This window comes from Ambystoma mexicanum, chromosome 2q (genome assembly GCF_040938575.1).
Source record: "Ambystoma mexicanum isolate Mex_15411 chromosome 2q, UKY_AmexF1_1, whole genome shotgun sequence".
In the NCBI taxonomy this organism is placed as follows: Eukaryota; Metazoa; Chordata; class Amphibia; order Caudata; family Ambystomatidae; genus Ambystoma; species Ambystoma mexicanum.
In genome coordinates this window covers 311,331,236-311,354,505 of record NC_090924.1, presented here as the reverse complement: position 1 = coordinate 311,354,505, position 23,270 = coordinate 311,331,236, and the positions used below count along the sequence as shown (strand labels likewise).

At 49.5% G+C, this 23,270-nt stretch overlaps 1 protein-coding gene across 2 annotated transcripts in view; it reads right to left on the bottom strand.

Annotated features, from left to right (window-relative positions):
- The window catches only part of CIAO3 (cytosolic iron-sulfur assembly component 3), a 643,683-nt gene that overhangs the window by 382,811 nt on the left and 237,602 nt on the right, over nt 1-23,270 (bottom strand). For both annotated transcript variants that reach the window (XM_069647280.1, XM_069647281.1), the window contains one exon: nt 5,575-5,709. In XM_069647280.1, the coding sequence (XP_069503381.1) occupies nt 5,575-5,709 (135 nt within the window). The remainder of the gene's footprint in view (nt 1-5,574; nt 5,710-23,270) is intronic.

Here is a 23,270-nt window from a genome sequence, read left to right as displayed (position 1 = left end):
TGCTCCTCGGCTGGGGAAACCTGCTGGCGAACCTCCGGCACTTGGAGTTTGTCGCCGTCGCGAACAGGTCGATCTGGGGTGTGCCCCACCGTCGGAAGACGCGGTCCACTAGATCCTGTCGTAGCTCCCACTCGTGGCACGAGCGCAGTTCTCTGCTGAGCGAGTCGGCGATGGTGTTTTTTATTCCTGCCAGATGAAACGGCACCAGAAACATCCCTTGGGCGACGGCCCAATGCCACAGATCCTGCGCCTCCTTGGACAGGGCTGGGGATCTGGTACCGCCCTGCTTCCTGATGTAGAACATGGTGGTAGTGTTGTCGGTGAAGATCCTCACCACCTTGCCCTTGAGGGACGGAAGAAAGGACCTGAGGGCCCAAAACACTGCACGGATCTCCAGGACGTTGATATGGAGGGACTTCTCTGTCGGAAGCCAAAGGCCTCTCGCGTGCAGATTTTCGGTGTGCGCTCCCCACCCTTCCAGGGAGGTATCCGTGGTCACTGTCTCCTGGTGGCCGGGGGTCTGGAAGTCCATGCCCGCCATCAGATGCGCGCGGGTGCCCCACCACCGGATTGCTCGTCGGAAACTCTCGTCGAGTGTGATCCTCTCCTCGAAGCTGCCCGTCGTCTGGATCCAGCGCGCGTCCAGGAACTCCTGCAACGGGCGCATCCGGAGCCTGCACAGGCGGATGAGATAAATGCAAGAAGACATCATTCCGAGGAGGGACTTGATGGACCTCACCCTGGCCGCGTCCGCAACCAGCATCCGCTGGACCTTGCCCAAGATGGCCCTCGTCCTTTCCTCCGACGGAGAGGCCAGAAGCGACACTGTGTCGAGCTTCGCTCCCAGAAACAGTGCGTCTTGCGCGGGCAACAGGTGGGACTTGCCGTAGTTTATGGAGAATCCCAGGTCCGTGAGCAGTTGGACGGTCCTTGCCGTGTGCTCCACGGCGAGCTCCTTCGTCTTTGCTCGGATGAGCCAGTCGTCCAGGTAGGGGTAGACGTGGATCCCTTCTCGGCGCAGCTGCGCCGCCACCGGTGCAAGGCACTTGGTGAACACCCTGGGTGCCGACCTCAATCCGAAGGGAAGGGCTCTGAACTGGTAGTGACGCCCTTGGACCACAAACCTGAGAAACTTTCGGTGTCCCTTTAGGATGGGAATATGGAAGTACGCATCCTCCAAATCCAACGACGACAGGAAATCGCCCTCCTCCAGTTGACCCAGGACGTGTTGGAGGGTGACCATCCGGAACTTCTGTGCCTTGATGAATTTGTTCAGTCGTCGTAGGTCCAGGATGGGACGCCATCCTCCCGTCTTCTTCTTCACGAGGAAGTATCTTGAGTAAACTCCGGAGGCCCGAAGCCTCTTTGGGACGAGCTCGATGGCGCCCTTCTTGAGCATCGCCTTTACCTCCAAGAGAAGTTGAGGGACGTGATGTTCTTTCCTGGCCACAGGGGGGACGCGCGGGCACCTCTTTAGAAACTCGAGCGCGTGACCCTGAGCTAGGGCGTCCAGCACCCAACGGTCGGTGGAGATGGACTCCCACACGCTGACGAAGCTCGCCAGCCGGCCTCCCACAGGGGTGCTTCGGTGGGGGCCCGACCCTGCGGCCGGTTCAGTCCTGCTTTGACGAGGCTTTGCCGCCTTGTCCTCCTTGGCGACGACGGCGGGGTCCGCCTGACTTGCCTCGTCCCCTGTAAGCTTCCTGTGACGACGAACGGGCCGCTTGACGGTAGGTGGAAAATCCGCCGCTGGAACCTTTGGAGGCACCCTGTTTGCCTCCGCCGCTCCGAAAGGGCGGCCGCCGTTGCTGGAGAACCCCAAGAGCCGGGGCCGTCTCCGTGTCCGCCTTGATGGCTTGAAGGGAATCGTCCACTGTTTTCCCAAACAGGTTGTTTCCGTCGAAAGGCATGTCCAAGACTCTGGTCTGCACGTCCTGACGGAAGTCAGTAGCCTTGAGCCATCCACGCCGCCTAAGGCACACGCCGTTGCCCAACTGGCAAAATCCAGTGTCAGCGATGTCCGTCGCAATCGTAATGGCGTGGTCCGACGCCACCTCTCCTTCCTGCAAGATCTCTAGGGCTTCAGCCCTCTTGTCGTCTGGTAGGAAGTCCAGCAGGGGGGCCAGTTTGTACCACAACTCCCTGTCGTAGCGGGCTACGATAGCCAAGGCGTTGGCCGTAATCGTCGTCGCTGCCGTCGAGATGACTCTGCGTCCCATCGTGTCTAATTTCTTTCCCTCGCCGTCCGGCGGGGAGGTTGACGTAGAGGCCGCGCCCCCCCCCCCCCGCTTTCTTCCTGGCCGCCGCAGAGACGACCGAGTCCGGGGTCGGCTGTGCCCGAAGGCACAAGGGGGCCGCGTCCGGGACCTGGTACTTCTTCTCGTACCGATCCCTTCTAGCCGGCGTCGTGGATGGGTTCTTGAGGAGGGCGAGGCCCTCATCCCAAATGTCTAGTAGAGGTACAGCGAGGACCGTCTTTCTCTTGGTCTCGCGCCGTTGATAAAGGAAACCTTCCTTCTTCTCTTCCGGGCAGAGCTGGAAAAGCTCTGATGCCCTGGCGATCATGGAGTGAAACGATCCAATCTCGTCGGGCGGGGAAGCCGGGTGGGAGGTGACGACGGGAGATCCTCGTCGTAAACCTCGTCGTCTGTACCCGTCGCGGCCGTGTCAGTCCCCGTATCATCCCCACGTGCCGTGGACGGGGAGGAGGGCTGAACAGGGCACGATGGCTGAAAAGGAGGTGGAGGATGAATCCTTCTCTTAGGGGGAGGGCTCCCAGAAGGGCCTGGCTCCGGGTCCCCCGTCGGGAGCGGTTCCTCCGTTGGTGGTAACGGCAGTCTCGTCCTTATCTCCGAGCATAAGGACTGTATAGCCAACAAAATGGCCGCCGAGTTGTCTTGCGGCACTGGTTGAGGGAGATCCGATGGGCGATCAGGAGCCCCGTCGGCATCCTCGACGCCCTCGTCGTCTTCCACGTCCTGGTCCGTCCCGACAGGATGGCCTTCTTCCACGCCAGAACCGTGGCCCAAGACTTCGATCAGCTCCTCCTCAGAGGTTGAGGCAGAGTCCACGACGACCTCCTGCCCCCCCCTTTTTCTTCTACGTCGGAGGTTTCACGGGGGTCCTGTCGATGGGCATGAAAGAGGACTCCCTCCGCGGTGGCAGGGAGATTCTGGGCCCCGGGGTCGCCACCACTGGTGTAGCCTCCACAGGCTGAGCCAGGGCCGCCGTGACTGTCTCGATAGAGGCCTTGGCCGGATGGTTCAAGGCTTTCACCACCCTAGGTGTGCTCACCGCCTTCTCCTTGGGGGGGAGGGTCACAACCTCGCTCCCCCTCCGATGGGGCCTTAGGGCACGACCGGGGTCTCTCCAGGAGTTTCGCCGGGTGCTCAGCCTTCCTCTTACCCGAGCCAGAGCATTGGCTCGTGGTTGATGGCGCCGGGGAGGATGCGCCCTGCCTGGCGCCCGTAGAGCCCGACCGTTCGGCGCTCCTGGTGCCAGCGGACTCGCAGTGCTTGGCCTTCTGTTGGACCCCCGTCGCCGGGGCGCCCTCAAATGTCTTAGAAGACCGCTCGGACTTCTTCCGTCCTCCTTGAAGACATTCTGAAGCTGGCATCCAGGGCAGACCCTGAACAGCTTTCCGGGCGTCGAGCTTCCCTTCTCCTGGGCCATGTCCGAGATGGGCCTGAGAAACTTCTGGAGTCCTCCAAAAGCGTGGCTCGACGAAATCTTCACCCTTGAGGGGCGTAGACGAATCCGACACGGGTCCCTGTTGATCGGATGAAGAAACGGTGGAGCTTGAGGCTCTTTTGACCGAAAAAAGAGAAATGTTTTGAGAAAAAACGTGAAAAATAGCACTAACGCTCGAGATCAATAGCACGAGGATCCCAACACTTGAATGTGCGGTAAAAATCTGAAGATGGCTGCCAGAGGCGGGGCTTAGGTAGAGGGCAGTCATTGGCTGTGGTCAGTATGACGCAGAGATCAGTAATTGGTTACTACTACGAAAGACAGATCAGAAACGAAACTGATACTGATTTTTTCTTTACCGAGGATTCCCAGCCTGACGACGGGGAATATTCATGAGCATGTGAATCCATGCCAGACCCCATGCTGGAGAAACATTGATCTTATTGCCACCTGATGGTGCTGGGTCCATTATCTCTACTACTATAACATTCAATGTGTTTCCTCGCACCTCTATTTCTTCTGCCACCAACTTAACATACCTGCCTAAGGTCTCCCCACACTTCCCCTTACCATCTATATTAACCGGCTCTGTCAGCCAACATTCTTTAACGAGAAATAGGTAATTCTCAAACAACCACTGATGGTCTCCTTTATTACAGATATAATTACTGCATGACTGTAGCCCACGAGCGTACCATGTCACAATGTTAAGTGGTCATTGCCTTTTCTGAGGGTGGACTGTCAGAAATCCAGATAACCAACCCCACTCTTGCCCGATAGAGGGGTGCGGAAATGACTATTTCGCTAGTGATCATTCGGACCTTGAGTGGACAAGAGAGGCTTTTCCGACTGGGTTATTTACTTTGTTTTTACTCAGGGTCGTACCATTTTGCTTGCATGGTGCATCCCACTCGGGGGATTTACCATGACTCTGACGGGGGCACTTCAAGAATTCAATGTCATACCCCATTATCTGTAAACGCTGCCGATGTGTCCTCACTAGATCAAACATAGTATTTGTGAAGCAGTGGACCCTTGTGAAAGGTATTTAGCATCCTCTTGTAGTTCAACATAGTCAATGTCACTTGATTATAATACTCGCAATGACTTCTAATATGGTTGCCTATTTAACCATAATTCATCATTATGAGTGAACAGTTTATAACTATTCGTTGAACGTGGTGACGATCTTGGAGCATTACAGGTTTATAGTTCGTATAAATATCAAGTTCGAGAACAAAACAGTGGTCTTCCGCTTCAGAGTCAATGCTAAGTAACTGCACAGGCCACCACTCGGGCAGCCATGTTAATTTGGCGAGGTGACGTGAAGAATGGTTACACAGATATTTATTTATCTAGCGCACCAAGTCCTGAGGCATCTGGACGCATTAATTACAGTACATATGTTACGCAAATACAAAAACAATAGTGAAGCAGATTAGAATCATAGAAAGTGCAGAAAGGGGTACAGGCAGACAGGATAATGGAAAATATTCTTAAGTCTCTTGCGAGAGGAGCCAGATTTTTGCATTTTTTCTGAGTAGATGGAAGGAAAGATATTCAAGGTATCTTTAACAACACCATCATCAACAGCATCAAATATCATTATCCAAATATATTTTCCTTAGAGTTCAGAGCAATCAAAAAGGTATACATTTTAGGGCTCAGAATCTGATAAAGCCAAAATGTATTCCGAGATGCAATTAATGTCCATTCACCCTATTTACGAAGCCCTCAAGCATATATTGAGTCAGAATATATTTTGGTACTCCATCAAAAGAAGCATATAGGTTAGTGTAAATATACAGTACAGAGAACAAATTCAAACAATTTTGACGAGCCTTACTCAACTGGAACGAGTTAGCTGTACTATGTTAAACTTACCGGGACAAGCAGAGGCCAACATCGGTAAAGCTTTCTTGTCCTCGGTCTGTCTGTGGAAACGATGCAAAAATTCTCGTTGACTTTCCAGGAGACTAAAATTCCGTGAGAAGGTAGTGTCAAACACATAGTGCACACCTACAAAAACACAAGAAAGGGTTAGATTTTAGAAATCAAAGACAAGGCAATTTGGTACCAACATCATCAGTTTTCTTGGTGTGGATGGATCGCCATTCGTTTTTCCCCTGCGACTGGAGGCAAACTGGGTTAATCATGGATACAGGTAAGGATTTTTTCTTAAGCATTGCAAAAATATACACAGTTGCACTATTTGATCGACTTCCTCAAGCGAAAGTGCTAGCCGCCTTTGACAGTATTTTAAAGTCTGATTTGGCCGAGTCATTTCACCAATTCTTCTGACACAACACAAGTAGTAGGGTTACACTGGCTGAAACATATCACAAGCAAACCTCACCTGCCAATTGTAGTTTGTTGTCCATTTTCAGTACTAATGGGGACCATTTGCCGTTTCCCCTAGATGTCTCAATTTATTTTAAAGCTACATTCTTTCATGCACTCGTATCCAGGACATAATCTCCTGGTGATTTCTAGAAGGCCATGCCAACAACTATTCCCATCACAGCGGTCATCCACAAACCTGCAGCCAACTTCAGTTCAGTTCTGAGAAGAATAGATCAGCCATCCCAAAGGGAGTCAGTGGCAGAAATAGGGGAGGTGGAAAAGGGGTTGGTTGCTCGTTCTAGCTCCTCCATGGGTGCACCCCCATGGTTCGTGCAGGGCTAGCACACCGTCAGGACTGGCACTTCGTGCTAGCGCTGATATTTGAAAAAAATGGTGTGTGTGGTACAGAGCGTTGCTTACATGGTTGCTTGACAACCACGTTGCTGGTTGGTGCAGTGTCGGTGCACTCCGGGTATTGAAGTCCTTCCAGTGGGCGCCGGCACTGCACACCCAAATTCGTCCTGACAGTCTGATGCTCCCTTGGTAGCATTGCTTGTTTGCCTGGCTACACACTGCCACCTGAAGAGAAGACGGAAAAGACGACATAATTGCATGAATTTTGTGATTTTGTGATGTGTTATTTTATGCTTGCGTGTGTGTTTGAATGTTATGCACAGCAAGAGAGAGACTGTAGCTGTGTATACATTAGCACTAGTGTGCGCCTGTGAATAAGTGTTTGTGTGCGGGTGCCTGCATTTGTATGGTTGGTCAGCCTCATGAAAATGGTATGAAGTGCTCCTGTGAAGTGCAGTTTGTGACATGGCATTTACTGGATTTTGTTTTCATGTGTTCCCTAGAGAACAAGCTGTAAATAGTATGCTATTTTACCTCATTTTACACAAAAATTGTGCGCCCCCCCCCCCCGTTGCCCCCCTCTTTAATTATTTCGGGCTTGGTCGCTTGCACTAATCTGAAGAAATATTTAGGCCTTTCCACTGAAAATATTCACCAGACCAAAGTGAGCGTGAATCTGGTATTTTTCATGTTTCTCAGAGAAACAATTGTAAGGCTTTTAAGCCCAATTTTCCTCTACAATTGTGTTGCAAAATGCATCATTACAGCACATTATTTTTTTGAGGGTATCCCCCTGGGTACTCCCCAACCCTTACTTATTTTGGGCACCCCTGCTATGCTTAGTCGCTCATTTCTAATTTGACAAAAATATTTAGGCCCTTCCACTGAAATCATTCACCAGCCGTGTGGCTCACTCATTAATCCTTTAGCATTTTAGTGCCCCTTCAGAAGCTTTCTGCCCCCAGAGCACCAAAAGCTGCCTCTGCCACTGCAAGGAACATGCCTGCTTGTCCATACAGAGGAAGCATACCAGATACGACGAATGCAGGGTATCCGTTCCGTCTCCTCAAGGGAGCCACCCCCCGAGGGAATAGGGAGGTGAGCCTGATAACACCCCTAGGAGATATAGGCCATGTGGGATCCCACTGGAGGTGACACCCCGTCCCCCCCTTTGAGGACACTCACTATGGAAGACCTCACATCAAACCTAGCATCCCTCAGGGCCATATCACATGAGGACGACAACCTCCCTGCCGTCGCACTGGATCCTGCCGACTGAAGCTCTCTTCCTGTACCTGACAATCATCAACAGATCCCCAACTCAAAGCACCTTCCCCCTCGACCCTCAGGACTGGCCATATCCTGCTGCCGCTCAAGCAACCAACACTCGACCCTGATTACCTCACTCAACATATATCGCCCCATCTGTTAGGGAGAATTCTCTGTTTAGGCTGAATTTCCTAACCTAGTGAGTCCCCCAGCAGCTTTGCTGGATTCTGGAGTTTGTTTTTTTCATCCTGCCAAGAGTGAAACTCTTTCTCCCACTCTTGGACATGATTTGTGGTATTTCTTTGAATGTTAATGTGTTCTATGGGCTATGGGGTCTTTTACTCCGTAGGGTCTCATGTGTTTTGCTATGTGTGTTACACAGCACCCTCCGTGCCGTAACACTGGGGTGTCCTAGGTGACCCCCAACATAGACTCCATACCCTGGGACTGACTGTCTCCCAGGGCATGTAAAGTCACCATTGGCTTTACTAGACCTAAATTTACTAACAGAACCAGTACAAACCATCCTATTGTGGACGTACTGGTAGGGGCAATTCGATTACCCCAGGGTCTGTTGTTCGAGGGGGCACTGTCCCGTCCCCCCTCGTCGAGTTTTGGCTGGTGGCAGTGGATACTACTTTATAGTCAACCGCAAATATATTCCTATGGGATTTTCCCATTGTTCGAGGCTAATACCTTTTCTATGTAGCCTTGGTCATACCACCGGTTTATTAAATTAAAATAAATTCACTGGTTGGTATTTTCTGCCAGAACTCGTTTTTAAATGGCGTATGCGTTCGCCTCTGTAACTCCAAACCAAAGGTTGAGCCCTTTGTTCCACTTTCGGCGGGCTTCTGCACAGAAGCCCTCCAAAGTGGTGCCATTCTGTCTGGGTACCACAGGGGATGTGGGAGGGGGTTTAGGCACCCTGGACTGAGTTGCCTTGCCAACTCAAGTCGCACTCTGGTGTGATTGGCCCAAGTGGTGAGCCACCCTATTCACCACTTAGCATGTTTGATTGACAGCTAGGCTGAATGAATGGGGGTTTTATGCATAAAAGCAGGGCTTTGGGGACTGGGACTTCAGAAGTCGCCAAGGACCTAAGAATCTGACGAGGGAGAAGCTGAGCCGACCGGCAACGACGACACCACCGGTGGAGCCCCGCTGAACCGACTCACCACTTCCCAACGACAGAGGAGATCTCCCTGCTGGAGAGTCTTCTTCCCTTTGACTGGTGGGAACAACCAGCCCCTTGCTTTTTCTTCGCTTCCAGGACTTCTAGTGGTCGAATTGCCCGTGCTGAGCACCCCGGCAACCGGATAGCCACTAACCACTGTACCGCGACCAAAAGGTGGTGCCTTGTGACTGAGCACTCCACGGCTGGTCTCTTCCCTGGTGGTGCAACGATCTTCAACTTTCCTCTACGACGAGATCATCTCTTCTTCTGGCAAAGCCCCGACTTGCATCCAACACCAGGAAGAACTGCCCCCGCCAGAGCTGTCTCTCCACTCAAGGTACTGTGTCCGCCTGGCTTCCCTTGGGACGGTTAGCGTGAGGTGTCTTAAATCCTTACCTTTCCACTGGGTCGCCTCCAGACCTTCTTAACTTTTGTTCTAAAACTGGTCCAACCTTTCTGTGACATTTTGCTACAAAGACTTGAAGTGCATTTCCACTGTGAGATTTTTGGGACATACCGCCTTACCTCTCTCCGAGTGGACCTGGCCTCTGAACTTTGTGATCTACAGTAGACCCTGCCTTGCTTGCCTTGCATTTGCTTCGTAAAAGTGTTGGTACTGAGTTGGTTTCATACCCTGCTTTTTTCTCTCCCTTTCTAACGAATACTAGAGTGCCATCTAGGTTAAGCACTCACCTCTGTCTGCAAATAAGTGGCGTCTTTGAACCTAGACTTGTCGAAATATTGTTATGGGATTGATATATACTTATAGTAACTGTGATTGAAGTCGTTTGCCATATTAGTGCCAGTGTGTTTTTCATAGATGTGTTCTTAAATAATTATATATCTTTACACCCAAGCTCTGATCCGTGTCTGCTTCTTCTACTGTGTAAATTGCCCTATCTTGTATACTCCACATACTGTCTAACTCGTCTTGAGAGAAGTCTGACTGCTCAGCCACAGCTACCAGGTAAATCTGGGTGGTGCAGACTGCTACCAATTGGGTTTTCTGCGAACTCATGTACTCTTAAACTTTTTGCAGAGGTCCCAGAGGGAACTGCACATGTTTCTGCCTAACACTGGTGTACAGCAGTGGGATTTGTATAGAGTATACAGTTTAGAGTGCTTTTCAACACTTTAGCATAACTAACCACAAAGCTTAGCACTAAAAAGCAACTTTCCAAAAACATGTCTACTATGGAAGTTTACAGTCAAGAGTCCTTGTCAGGTGAAAATACTGAGAGTTTGAGAGCTCTCTGTAGACAAGAGAATCTTTCTGTAAAAGGCAAGAAAATAGAACTGATAGCAAGATTGCTGGAAAACCAAAGTCTGGGTACTGGTTCAGAGGAACCAACTTCTCCAGCAAATGTAGATGACAGTAATGGTGTTGATCTAAATCAAAGTTCTGATGATAGTGATGAGGAGGCTGAAGAGGAAGGCGAGGCTAATGAAACTGTCTCCCCTACCCCTCTGTCTGCCTTACCAGCTGTACCTACTGGGCCTATAGCAGGTCCCACACTAAGTCCTCAAGTCCTTCAACTAGAAAAAATGAAAATAGACTTGGAATTCAGAAGGATTACTGCTCAAACTGAACAGAAACACCAAGAAATGCAACAAATTCTTAGGCTCAGAGAAATGGAGCCCAAGCATGAGTTAGAAATGAAAAAGTTGTCTGTTGAAACTGCTTCTGTCTCTGGCTCCTCTAGAAGTTCCAGTCCCAAAAGACCCCGATGCCTAAGGAATTAATTGGTATGTATGAACCAAAGTTGGATGTGTTGGATTGGCTGAGTTTGTTTGAGTATAATCATGGGCTCCAGAACATCACAGGTAATGAGCTACTTAACTGGTTGTTCTCTAGGCTCCCCCCTGTTGCAACTGATGCGGTAATGGAGTTGGGGGAGGAGGATAGGAAAGAGTATGAAAGTGTGAAACTAGCTCTGATAGCTAGATTTGGGAAGACCCCTTCCCAGCATCTTAAGAGGTTTAGATCCCTCAAAAAGCATGATTTTACCCCTTGGGCTACCTGGGTGAGTAAAGGGTTGAAAAACTTAGAGGGATGGATTAAGGGTTACAAGGTGAACACTTATGAGGGTATGAAGAATCTTTTTATGTTGGAGTCAATTTATGATGCCTGTTCTCCTGAGCTGAGACAGCACTTGGCTGATTCAAAGGAATTTGATTCCAGGAAGCTAGCTAAGGCTGCTGACTTATGGGTTGCCAACAGGGCTACTCATAAGGATTCTGGGGCAACTCAGAAAAAGGATGAGGGAAGACAGCCAAAAAAGGACTCCAAAGAGAATTCTAATAATTCCAATTCCAAAGAGGGCCCCAAACAAAACCATAAGGGTAAGCCACAAGGAAAACCACAGCAGAATAGCGTACTTTCTGGTGCCAAACCAGAGGGAGGCCAGAACAAGCCGCCATTCTAGAAAGCATTTGGTAAATGCTTTGTTTGTGGCTCTACTGACCATGTGAAAGGAGATCCCAGATGCAAGGTTAAACCTTCAGGGGTCCAGCTTGTCTCCTTAGCCTTCGCTCCAGAGGAGGAAGTCCAAATGGCAAGTGGAAACTTTCTACTGCTGGCTGATGAACCCATTGGAGTCTCAGCCAGTGTTTCTTTAGTGTCTCTGGGTTTGTGGGAACAACAGAATTTAGATGTCTATAATTATTTCCCAGATAATACTAAAGAGTATTATAAGGACAGTGTCCAGGTGAATGGTGAGGAGACTCCTGCCATTAGGGACACTGGGGCCAGCATAACTGTGGTGGATAAATCTTTTTTTCAGGCTGAGGATGTTGCTAAGGCACCCAAACGCCTCACCAAGTTAGCTGGAGGGCCTGTGCAGATGCTTCCCCAATTACCAGTTCTCATCCAGTGTAATGACATGACTGTGAAGATACCTGTCAGCATACAAAGTGAGGTACCAGGACGAGTTCTGTTGGGTAACGATTTAAAAACTCTTGGAGTTGTGTCTCATACCCCCAGACCTCCTAGTAAACGGTTACAGGAGCTAACCAGACCTGCAAGGGAGAGAACCATGAGAGGTACTCCCAAGGAGATGGAGAAAGATATCACTCCTGCTCCACTGGATTTGTCAGCTGCTGTCTCAAGGAAATCAGAAGCGAAAGGTAAACCTAAAACTTCTAAACAGAAACCAGCAGCCAGCACTTCAGTGCAGCCAACAAGGACTTCCCCTCGGTTGTCCAAAGTTACACCAGTAACTCCCCCTCCAGCTGAGGCTGAGAGGGTGGTACAACCCTGTGTGGTAGAATTAGACTCTGAGGAAGAGCTAATGGAAGGCCACAAACTCATTGGAGATCTGGATCCTGTTGACCATCCTGAGCTTCAATCTTTACTGGTAGAAGGTGGACCCAACGGGGCAGACTTCAGTAAGGGACAGAGAGAATGTCCAACTCTGGAAGGTCTTCGCCACCAGGCAGAAGCTCAGGCTGAAGGGCAAGAGCCTGGGAAATACAGGTTGCACTGGGAAGATGGCCTCTTCTACAGTGAACCGACAGAGTCTGAACCTGGAGACTACAAACGACTTGTAGTACCCCAAGAGAACAGACAACAGTTCTTGCAGTTAGCCCACGAGATTCCTTTGGCTGGTCACTTGAGTTTCAAGAAGACTAAGGAAAGGCTCTCTCTCTACTTTTATTGGCCAACGATGGGGGCCGAAGTAGAAAAACACTGCAGGAGCTGCCACACCTGCCAGACCTCTGGTAAGGTTAGCTCCAAGAATGTGGCACCTTTAGTGCCTCTCCCCGTTGTGGGAGTCCCATTTGAGAGAGTAGGGATTGACATTGTTGGTCCCCTTGATCCTCCAACTTCCTCAGGCAACAGGTTTATACTTGTTGTAGTAGACCATGCTACTAGGTATCCTGAGGCCATTCCTATGAGGACTGTTACAGCTCCGCCTGTGGCTAAGGCCCTCCTTGGTATTTTTACCAGGGTTGGGTTTCCTAAGGAAGTAATCTCTGATAGGGGGTCAAACTTTATGTCCCACTACATGAAAGCCATGTGGAAAACCTGTGGAGTTACTTACAAGTTCTCAACAGCTTACCACCCACAAACCAATGGATTGGTCGAACGGTTCAACCGAACCATGAAAAGCATGATAGGTGCTTTAGAGGAGCCCCTTAAACGAAAGTGGGATCTTCTACTGCCATGCCTTCTCTTTGCTTATAGAGAAGTCCCTCAGGAGGGAGTAGGTTACTCTCCCTTGAGCTTCTCTATGGTCATCCCATCAGAGGTCCATTGGCCCTGATTAAGGAGGGGTTGGAGAGTGCTCCTTCCCCCAAGCCAGTCAGAGTGACTGACTACGTGATAGGGCTCCGGAGGAGAATGTCACACATGATGGCAGAAGCAAGTGATAACTTGAAAGCTGGACAAGCATTGGTCAAGCACTGGCATGATCAAAAGGCTAACATGGTTGAGTTCACTCAAGACCAGCTAGTTCTCGTTATGATCCCAACAAGGCAGAGGGCCTTGCAAGACAAATGGATGGGACCCTTCAGAGTTGTGGGTAATCTTGGAGAGGTCAACTATCTGGTGGACTTGGGCAATCCCAAGGAGGCTCCAACAGTCTTCCACACCAACCGACAAAGCGTATGTCTCGAGACCTGATGTAGGAGCGTTGCTTCTAGCATCATCAGAGGAAGAAGAAGAGAGTGAAGCTCTTCCTGATCTCCTCAGAGACTTACCTTTAGACGAAAAGATTGAAGGAGTAAATCTCTCTTCAAATCTGACACCTGAGCAACAGGAAGAGTGCAAATCTATGTTAAATCAGTTTGCCTCTCTGTTCTCACTTTCACCAGGCTTGACCCCTTGGGGCCAGCATGACATACTCACTGGTGACTGTCTGCCAGTCAAAAGCTGAGGATACAGAATGTCAGAAAATATAAGAACCCACATTAAAGGTGAGGTCAGCAAGATGCTTGATCTCGGGGTAATAGAGCCCTCTACTAGTCCATGGTCTAGCCCAGTTGTGTTAGTACCAAAGGCAGGATCTAAAGAACTTAGATTCTGTGTGGACTATAGAGCTCTTAATGCAGTCACCAAGACTGATGCCCACCCTTTGCCAAGAACAGATGAGTTGGTGGATAGACTTGGTTCAGCCAAGTTCCTCAGCACATTTGACTTGACGTCAGGCTATTGGCAAATAGCCCTGACAGACCATGCCAAGGAGAAAACTGCATTTTCTACCCCAGCTGGTTTATACCAGTTTAAGGTAATGCCTTTTGGATTGACAAATGCACCTGCTACATTTCAACGGATGGTAAACCAGGTTCTGAATGGGATGGAGGACTTCTGCATGGCATACTTGGATGACATAGCAGTGTTCAGCAATTCCTGGGAAGAACATGTAGACCACCTAAGATATGTTTTGCAGGCTCTTGGACGAGCCAATCGGACCCTAAAGGCGAGTAAATGCCAAATTGGACAGAGTAAGGTAGTCTATCTTGGACATGAGGTAGGAGGTGGAGAAATAAGGCCTTTGCTCAGTAAGATTGAAGCTGTGCAAAATTGGACAACGCCTACTACTCAGACCCAGGTGTAACGCTCACCTGGTTCCCCCGGAGGCGCAGGTCTTGATCTGGCGAGGATACCGTCTTCAGTGTTAGGCGCAGGGTTCGTTTTGCTCCCGGACTGGGCCCCCTTCCTACCGACAGTTTAAGCTGAAGAGTGAGATGTCTGAAAGGGTAAACCAAGGTATTAGTGTTTGGAAGGTTGGGAAAGTTCCTTGCCCCTCTCGCCCTTTCTTTCCCCGTGGAACTGGATTGTTATTGCGCTTACCTTATATAGGTAATTGCCGGGCTCTCCATCCTGCGTCTTGTGCAGGGGCGCTGGGTCCAGTTGCTTAACTGGATGCGAGCTCTGCCTCTTGATAGCAGAGGATTTGCTGAGAGCGAAGACGCCGTTAATGCACGAGCGTGCCTTGTAAGTACTAAAGTTCCTTTTAGATTGTTCTCTTCTCGTTCAAAAGTCTTAAGTCTTTAAAGTCTATGGGCCTCATTACGACCCTGGCGGTAAGGGGTTAACGCCAGCGTTAGCTGCGCCGACCCCTTACCGCCAACTACGAGGTCCCTTAGCGCCATGGCGCTTTTAACACCTGCTTTTAGCAGGTGTTAAAATCCATGGCGCTAAGGTACCATGGAGTTAATTACGCCACCGTAATTTACGGTGGCGTAATTAACGCCTTCCCCACTCCCATTATGCCCTATGGGGCAAAAATGGGAATGGGGAAGGGTAAATGGGGATTGGGGACTTACCGCCCCGCCAAGGTCGGAATGGGGCGGTAAGTCCGCCAACCACCATGGCGTAAACGTAGTTTACGCCATGGTGGTAAAGTCACGGCCCAGGCGGTAACTTACCGCCTGGGTCGTAATGAGGCCCAATGTCTTTTCCCTTTTTAGATGCTGTGGCGATGAAGATTATCCTTCTAATGGCACGTAAGTAGAAAGACTATTCTAGCGCTGTAGAATGCACCGTAATGTCTCTTTTGTCTTTGCAGGTGCCGAAATGCAGCGCGAGCTGATTTGGTATGGGCGTAACACAGGTAAGCAGGCTCTGTAGTTAAATATTCCTGACCGAAGTTCTTTCTCTTTGCAGATGTCGGATGCCGAAAGAGAAAGGCAGAAAAAGGCGCTTCGGATGCTGCCGCTGGATTAGGTAAGTAGATTTGCTGCCCTTGCTTTAGCCTAACCTGTGCCCTTGTCTTGCAGGAGCTGCAGAATACTGAAGAAGACTGAAGGTTGGATTCCAGCAGGTTATTTAGTATTCACAGGATCTGGAGCTGGAGGTTTCCTGGAGCTGACACGGTGAGCGTCCTGCTGCAGATGCAGAATAACGCGAAGCACGTGAAACCAATCGGGTGTGGTTTAAATAGCCTTCTGTAGTGCTTAGGCGTCTTCTTCCACGGCCCCACCCAGGTAAGAAAAGAGTTCCAGATTTCTAGAAGAGTTCCTGTGTTCTTCTTCCAGGGAGTGGCTCCTGCTCCACCCAGACAGAAAAGTAGTCCCAGGCGGAGAAGGATCAGGAGACCAGTTAGCTGGTAAGTAAGCAGCATGGTCTGCTACAGGTAGGTCCACCAAGCACTCTTACCTAATATGAGATATGAGCCCGGCGCTTCCAGTGCCGGGACCGGTCACCATCATGAGCCTGGCGCCACTGACGCCAGGACAAGGTCCAAAAGGTCCCAATCGGGACTGGCTGGTTCCTGGGATCAGAGTTATGGGCCTGCTTCCAAGGTTGTGGGGCAAGTCCTGACCCCTTGGAAGCAGGGATCATGACAGCCGAGAGCCTTCTTAGGTCTCACCGGGTATTACAGGAATTTCATTGAGAACTATGGGACCATAGCCTCTCCTCTGAATGTCATCTCCTCTCCAAAATTCCCTAAGAAGGTTAGATGGAATGAGGAGTGCAATCAGGCCTTTGTAAACCTGAAAAAGGCTCTTTGCCAAGCCCCAGTAGTCAGAGCTCCTGATTACCACCAAACTTTCATTATGCAGACAGATGCTTCAAATGTAGGAATAGGTGCAGTACTCGGTCAACTGGATGGGAAAGGTAGGGAGTACCCCGTTTGCTTCATCAGCCGCAAGCTGAAGGATCCTGAAACAAGGTGGGCAACAATCGAAAGAGAGTGCTTTGCTATTGTGTGGGCTCTGAAGAAGTTTAGGCCATACTTATATGGTTCTACTTTTGTCATTCAGACTGACCACCAACCCTTGAGATGGTTAATGCAAATGAAAGGGGAAAACCCAAAACTACTGAGATGGTCAATCTGCCTGCAAGGGTTTGATTTCACCATTGAGCACAGCTCAGGGTGTCTCCACCAAAATGCTGATGGTCTCTCTAGGATGTATGTCATCGACTAGAGGTATGAGATTCATCCAGCAGTGGATTAAATCCTCCTGTCCCTTAGTCGGGGGGGGGGGGGCAGTGTTAGGGAGAATTCTCTGTTTAGGCTGAATTTCCTAACCTAGTGAGTCCCCCAGCAGCTTTGCTGTATTTCTGGAGTTTGTTTTTCTCATCCTGCCAAGAGTGAGACTCTTTTTCTCCCACTCTTGGACATGATTTATGGTATTATCATGAGGTAGGAGGTGGAGAAATAAGGCCTTTGCTCAGTAAGATTGAAGCTGTGCAAAATTGGACAACGCCTACTACTCAGACCCAGGTGTAACGCTCACCTGGTTCCCCCGGAGGCGCAGGTCTTGATCTGGCGAGGATACCGTCTTCAGTGTTAGGCGCAGGGTTCGTTTTGCTCCCGGACTGGGCCCCCTTCCTACCGACAGTTTAAGCTGAAGAGTGAGATGTCTGAAAGGGTAAACCAAGGTATTAGTGTTTGGAAGGTTGGGAAAGTTCCTTGCCCCTCTCGCCCTTTCTTTCCCCGTGGAACTGGATTGTTATTGCGCTTACCTTATATAGGTAATTGCCGGGCTCTCCATCCTGCGTCTTGTGCAGGGGCGCTGGGTCCAGTTGCTTAACTGGATGCGAGCTCTGCCTCTTGATAGCAGAGGATTTGCTGAGAGCGAAGACGCCGTTAATGCACGAGCGTGCCTTGTAAGTACTAAAGTTCCTTTTAGATTGTTCTCTTCTCGTTCAAAAGTCTTAAGTCTTTAAAGTCTATGTCTTTTCCCTTTTTAGATGCTGTGGCGATGAAGATTATCCTTCTAATGGCACGTAAGTAGAAAGACTATTCTAGCGCTGTAGAATGCACCGTAATGTCTCTTTTGTCTTTGCAGGTGCCGAAATGCAGCGCGAGCTGATTTGGTATGGGCGTAACACAGGTAAGCAGGCTCTGTAGTTAAATATTCCTGACCGAAGTTCTTTCTCTTTGCAGATGTCGGATGCCGAAAGAGAAAGGCAGAAAAAGGCGCTTCGGATGCTGCCGCTGGATTAGGTAAGTAGATTTGCTGCCCTTGCTTTAGCCTAACCTGTGCCCTTGTCTTGCAGGAGCTGCAGAATACTGAAGAAGACTGAAGGTTGGATTCCAGCAGGTTATTTAGTATTCACAGGATCTGGAGCTGGAGGTTTCCTGGAGCTGACACGGTGAGCGTCCTGCTGCAGATGCAGAATAACGCGAAGCACGTGAAACCAATCGGGTGTGGTTTAAATAGCCTTCTGTAGTGCTTAGGCGTCTTCTTCCACGGCCCCACCCAGGTAAGAAAAGAGTTCCAGATTTCTAGAAGAGTTCCTGTGTTCTTCTTCCAGGGAGTGGCTCCTGCTCCACCCAGACAGAAAAGTAGTCCCAGGCGGAGAAGGATCAGGAGACCAGTTAGCTGGTAAGTAAGCAGCATGGTCTGCTACAGGTAGGTCCACCAAGCACTCTTACCTAATATGAGATATGAGCCCGGCGCTTCCAGTGCCGGGACCGGTCACCATCATGAGCCTGGCGCCACTGACGCCAGGACAAGGTCCAAAAGGTCCCAATCGGGACTGGCTGGTTCCTGGGATCAGAGTTATGGGCCTGCTTCCAAGGTTGTGGGGCAAGTCCTGACCCCTTGGAAGCAGGGATCATGACAGCCGAGAGCCTTCTTAGGTCTCACCGGGTATTACAGGAATTTCATTGAGAACTATGGGACCATAGCCTCTCCTCTGAATGTCATCTCCTCTCCAAAATTCCCTAAGAAGGTTAGATGGAATGAGGAGTGCAATCAGGCCTTTGTAAACCTGAAAAAGGCTCTTTGCCAAGCCCCAGTAGTCAGAGCTCCTGATTACCACCAAACTTTCATTATGCAGACAGATGCTTCAAATGTAGGAATAGGTGCAGTACTCGGTCAACTGGATGGGAAAGGTAGGGAGTACCCCGTTTGCTTCATCAGCCGCAAGCTGAAGGATCCTGAAACAAGGTGGGCAACAATCGAAAGAGAGTGCTTTGCTATTGTGTGGGCTCTGAAGAAGTTTAGGCCATACTTATATGGTTCTACTTTTGTCATTCAGACTGACCACCAACCCTTGAGATGGTTAATGCAAATGAAAGGGGAAAACCCAAAACTACTGAGATGGTCAATCTGCCTGCAAGGGTTTGATTTCACCATTGAGCACAGCTCAGGGTGTCTCCACCAAAATGCTGATGGTCTCTCTAGGATGTATGTCATCGACTAGAGGTATGAGATTCATCCAGCAGTGGATTAAATCCTCCTGTCCCTTAGTCGGGGGGGGGGGGGCAGTGTTAGGGAGAATTCTCTGTTTAGGCTGAATTTCCTAACCTAGTGAGTCCCCCAGCAGCTTTGCTGTATTTCTGGAGTTTGTTTTTCTCATCCTGCCAAGAGTGAGACTCTTTTTCTCCCACTCTTGGACATGATTTATGGTATTTCTTTGAATGTTAATGTGTTCTATAGGCTATGGGGTCTTTTACTCCTTAGGGTCTCATGTGTTTTGCTATGTATGTTACACAGCACCCTCCGTGCCGTAACACTGGGGTGTCCTAGGTGACCCCCAACATAGACTCCATACCCTGGCACTGACTACTGTCTCCCAGGGCATGTAAAGTCACCATTGGCTTTACTAGACCTAAATTTACTAACAGAACCAATACAAACCATCCTATTGTGGATGTACTGGTAGGGGCAATTCGATTACCCCTGGGTCTGTTGTTCGAGGGGGCACTGTCCCGTCCCCCCTCGTCGAGTTTTGGCTGGTGGCAGTGGATACTACTTTTTATATTCGACCGCGAATATATTCCTATGGGATTTTCCCATTGTTCGAGGCTAATACTTTTTCTATGTAGCCTCGGTCATACCGCCGGTTTATTAAATTAAAATAAATTCACCGGTTGGTATTTTCTGCCAGAACTCGGTTTTTAAATGACGTATGTGTTCGCCTCTGTAACTCCAAACCAAAGGTTGAGCCCTTTGTTCCACTTTCGGCAGGCTTCTGCACAGAAGCCCTCCAGAGTGGTGCCATTCTGTCTGGGTACCACAGGGGATGTGGAAGGGGGTTTAGGCACCCTGGACTGAGTTGCCTTGCCAACTCAAGTCGCACTCTGGTGTGATTGGCCCAAGTGGTGAGCCACCCCGCTCACCACTTAGCAGGTTTGATTGACAGCTAGGCTGAATGAATGGGGGTTTTCTGCATAAAAGCAGGGCTTTGGGGACTGGGACTTCAGAAGTCGCCACAGGACCTAAGAAGCCGACGAGGGAGAAGCTGAGCCGACCGGCAACGACGACACCACCGATGGAGCCCTGCTGAACCGACTCACCACTTCCCAACGACAGAGGAGATCTCCCTGCTGGAGAGTCTTCTTCCCTTTGACTGGTGGGAACAACCAGTCCCTTGCTTTTTCTTCGCTTCCAGGACGTCTAGTGGTCGAATTGCCTGTGCTGAGCACCCCGGCAACCGGATAGTCACTAACCACTGTACCGCGACCAAAAGGTGGTGCCTTGTGACTGAGCACTCCGCGGCTGGTCTCTTCCCTGGTGGTGCAACGATCTTCAACTTTCCTCTACGACGAGATCATCTCTTCTTCTGGCAAAGCCCTGACTTGCATCCACCACCAGGAACAACTGCCCCCGCCGGAGCTGTCTCTCCACTTTCAAGGTACTGTGTCCGCCTGGCTTCCCTTGTGACGGTTAGCGTGAGGCGTCTTAAATCCTTGCCTTTCCACTGGGTCGCCTCCAGACCTTCTTAACTTTTGTTCTAAAACTGGTCCAACCTTTCTGTGACATTTTGCTACAAAGACTTGAAGTGCATTTCCACTGTGAGATTTTTAGGACATACCGCCTTGCCTCTCTCCAAGTGGGCCTGGCCTCTGAACTTTGTGATCTACAGTAGACCCTGCCTTGCTTGCCTTGCATTTGCTTCGTAAAAGAGTTGGTACTGAGTTGGCTTCATACCCTGCCTTTTCTCTCCCTTTCTAACGAATACTAGAGTGCCATCTAGGTTAAGCACTCACCTCTGTCTGCAAATAAGTGGTGTCTTTGAACCTAGACTTGTTGAAATATTGTTATGGGATTGATATATACTTATAGTAACTGTGATTGAAGTTGTTTGCCATATTAGTGCCAGTGTGTTTTTCATAGATGTGTTCTTAAATAAATAATTATATATCTTTACACCCAAGCTCTGATCCGCGTCTGCTTGTTCTACTGTGTAAATTGCCCTATCTTGTATACTCCACATACTTCCTAACTCGTCTTGGGAGAAGTCTGACTGCTCAGCCACAGCTACCAGGTAAATCTGGGTGGTGCAGACTGCTACCAATTGGGTTTACTGCTAACTCCTGCAGTCTTAAACTTTTTGCAGTGGTCCCACAGGGAATTGCACAGGTTTCTGCCTAACACCATCACAAGGTAGCCACACAAGTCTGCCAACACATCAAGCCAATAAACTCAGTCTTAACAATCTGGCTTTAGACCCAGATGCAGTACAGAAAGGGCTACAATCAAAGTGAGCGACAAGGCCCTTAAAATGATGATGTCCATCCTTCCCTCCTCGTTCTCCTTGACCTCTCAGCAGCATTCGACACAGTAGACCATCGGACACTCAATGATTATCCACATGGCGATCAGCGTGATCGTCCTCAGCAAATCCTACCTTGCTAATCACTATCAGTTTGTACAAATGGATTCGTACAGATCATCAGCTCTACTCATCACCTGGAGTATCGGCAAGGGTTCATCCTCTACCCCGTGATCTTCAATCTTTAAACTGCTCTGAACCCTCCTTGCTTCACACAACATCCACATTCACCAATACCAGATGACATGCAGCTCTACCTCAGGATATACCCCATCGAAGACATCCACAGGCTCAAGGCCTGCCTCACATTGATTCAGTCATGGATGTCCAGTGCTTAACTGAAGCTCAATCACTCCAAGACTGAATTCCTACTGCTAACCAACAACATCAAACACCCTGACATCCAGACCTGGCTCTCTGCTATGAAGCCCAAGGGCGTGGCTGTCCAACTACTCCGCCAAGATGTGAGATTGCTCGCCGAACGGGAGACACCGACGGAATCACTGTTGAAAGACACCGTCACTACCACCGAGGACCTGGTCACTTGGATGAAGTCACTGGAATCCAGAAACAACATCCTGGAACGGACAGCTGAGGACATGTAGGGCCTCTCTCTCTGCAACAATGTCAGGGTACTGGGGATCCCAGAGGGAATTGAAGGGAGAGACCCAACGACCTACGTCGAGAATTTGTTCTTACAGGAAGTGGGCCCTGGGAAACTGTCACAGGGATTTGATGTCTAGCAGGCCCATCGGTCCATAAAGAAGAGACCTCCACCTCGGTCGCATCCTCGCCCAGTAATTGCTAAGATATTGTATGGACCGGGACGTGCTCCTACAATTTTCAGGAGAGGGAGGGAAGATAGAGAGATAACACCAACATCGCTATCTACCCAGATTTTACCCCTCTAGTACAGCAATAGAGAAACAGATCTTTTCCGGTTATAGCAAGGCTACGGCAGAAAGGGCTCAAATACATGTTTATATGTCCGGCCAGACTAAAAGTGCTGTATGGCGGAAAGTCGCATTTCTTTGAACATCCAGAGGCTGTATCCATGTGGATGGAACATAACAGAGGCTCAAGATAATGCCTCGGACCGGGGTCGGGGGCCTCCACCCTCCTGGAGACAGACCCCAATAAACATTAAATCTCGCTATTACCTGATGACTAGTGGAAGGGACTGAAAGCCGGTCAGCTGGACGATATGTTGCCCTGGACAATGCCTGCAAGGATCAATTATTTAAAAAAACAATCACAAGACCTGCACGACACGAAGAATGGAAACTTTGAGAGTGGATTTGTGATTGTTTTTTTGCTATTCACTGCAGAAACTGTCTCTACCTGGTGAGGGCAGGCGACATCATCCACTGGGTGACGACCAGACTACCCCGATCCATATGGATCGTTGACACAACCCTGTTGTCGACCTATTGAATTGGTGCCTGAGAATATCACTCCCTTTGTCGGGCACTGGTTTGTCCGAATGGGACAGTCCTGTTGGACACTGTTTGCGCCCTATGTTTGGGGGCTTGTTTGTGTTTTGCTTAATAAACCCTGATGTTGCAATGATGCTCGCTTTGTCCTTTACAATTCGCATGGAGACTTGGGGCAGGCAAAGTCCTTTATTATTACATAAATCAACTAGCACTATATGTGTTGAATATGGAAGAAAGTGATCATGCGTGTTCTGCTGCATGTGAAGACATGCTTATATTGCCCTATATTATGGCCACATAATGACAACACTAAAAGACCATGACGCAAATTAAACTTCTGATATGGAATGTGAGGGGTCTTTGTACTTCCATTTTGCAGAAACAGGGTGAAATCATATCTTCATTGCAAAAAGCTATCAATAGCTCTCCTTCAGGAAACCCACTTGATGGCTGAGGAACAAGAATTCGTAGTAAATTGCTGGGGTGGGACTGTTTATGGGGCCCCATACTCAGTTTGCCAGAAGGGTGCTCATATGGATCG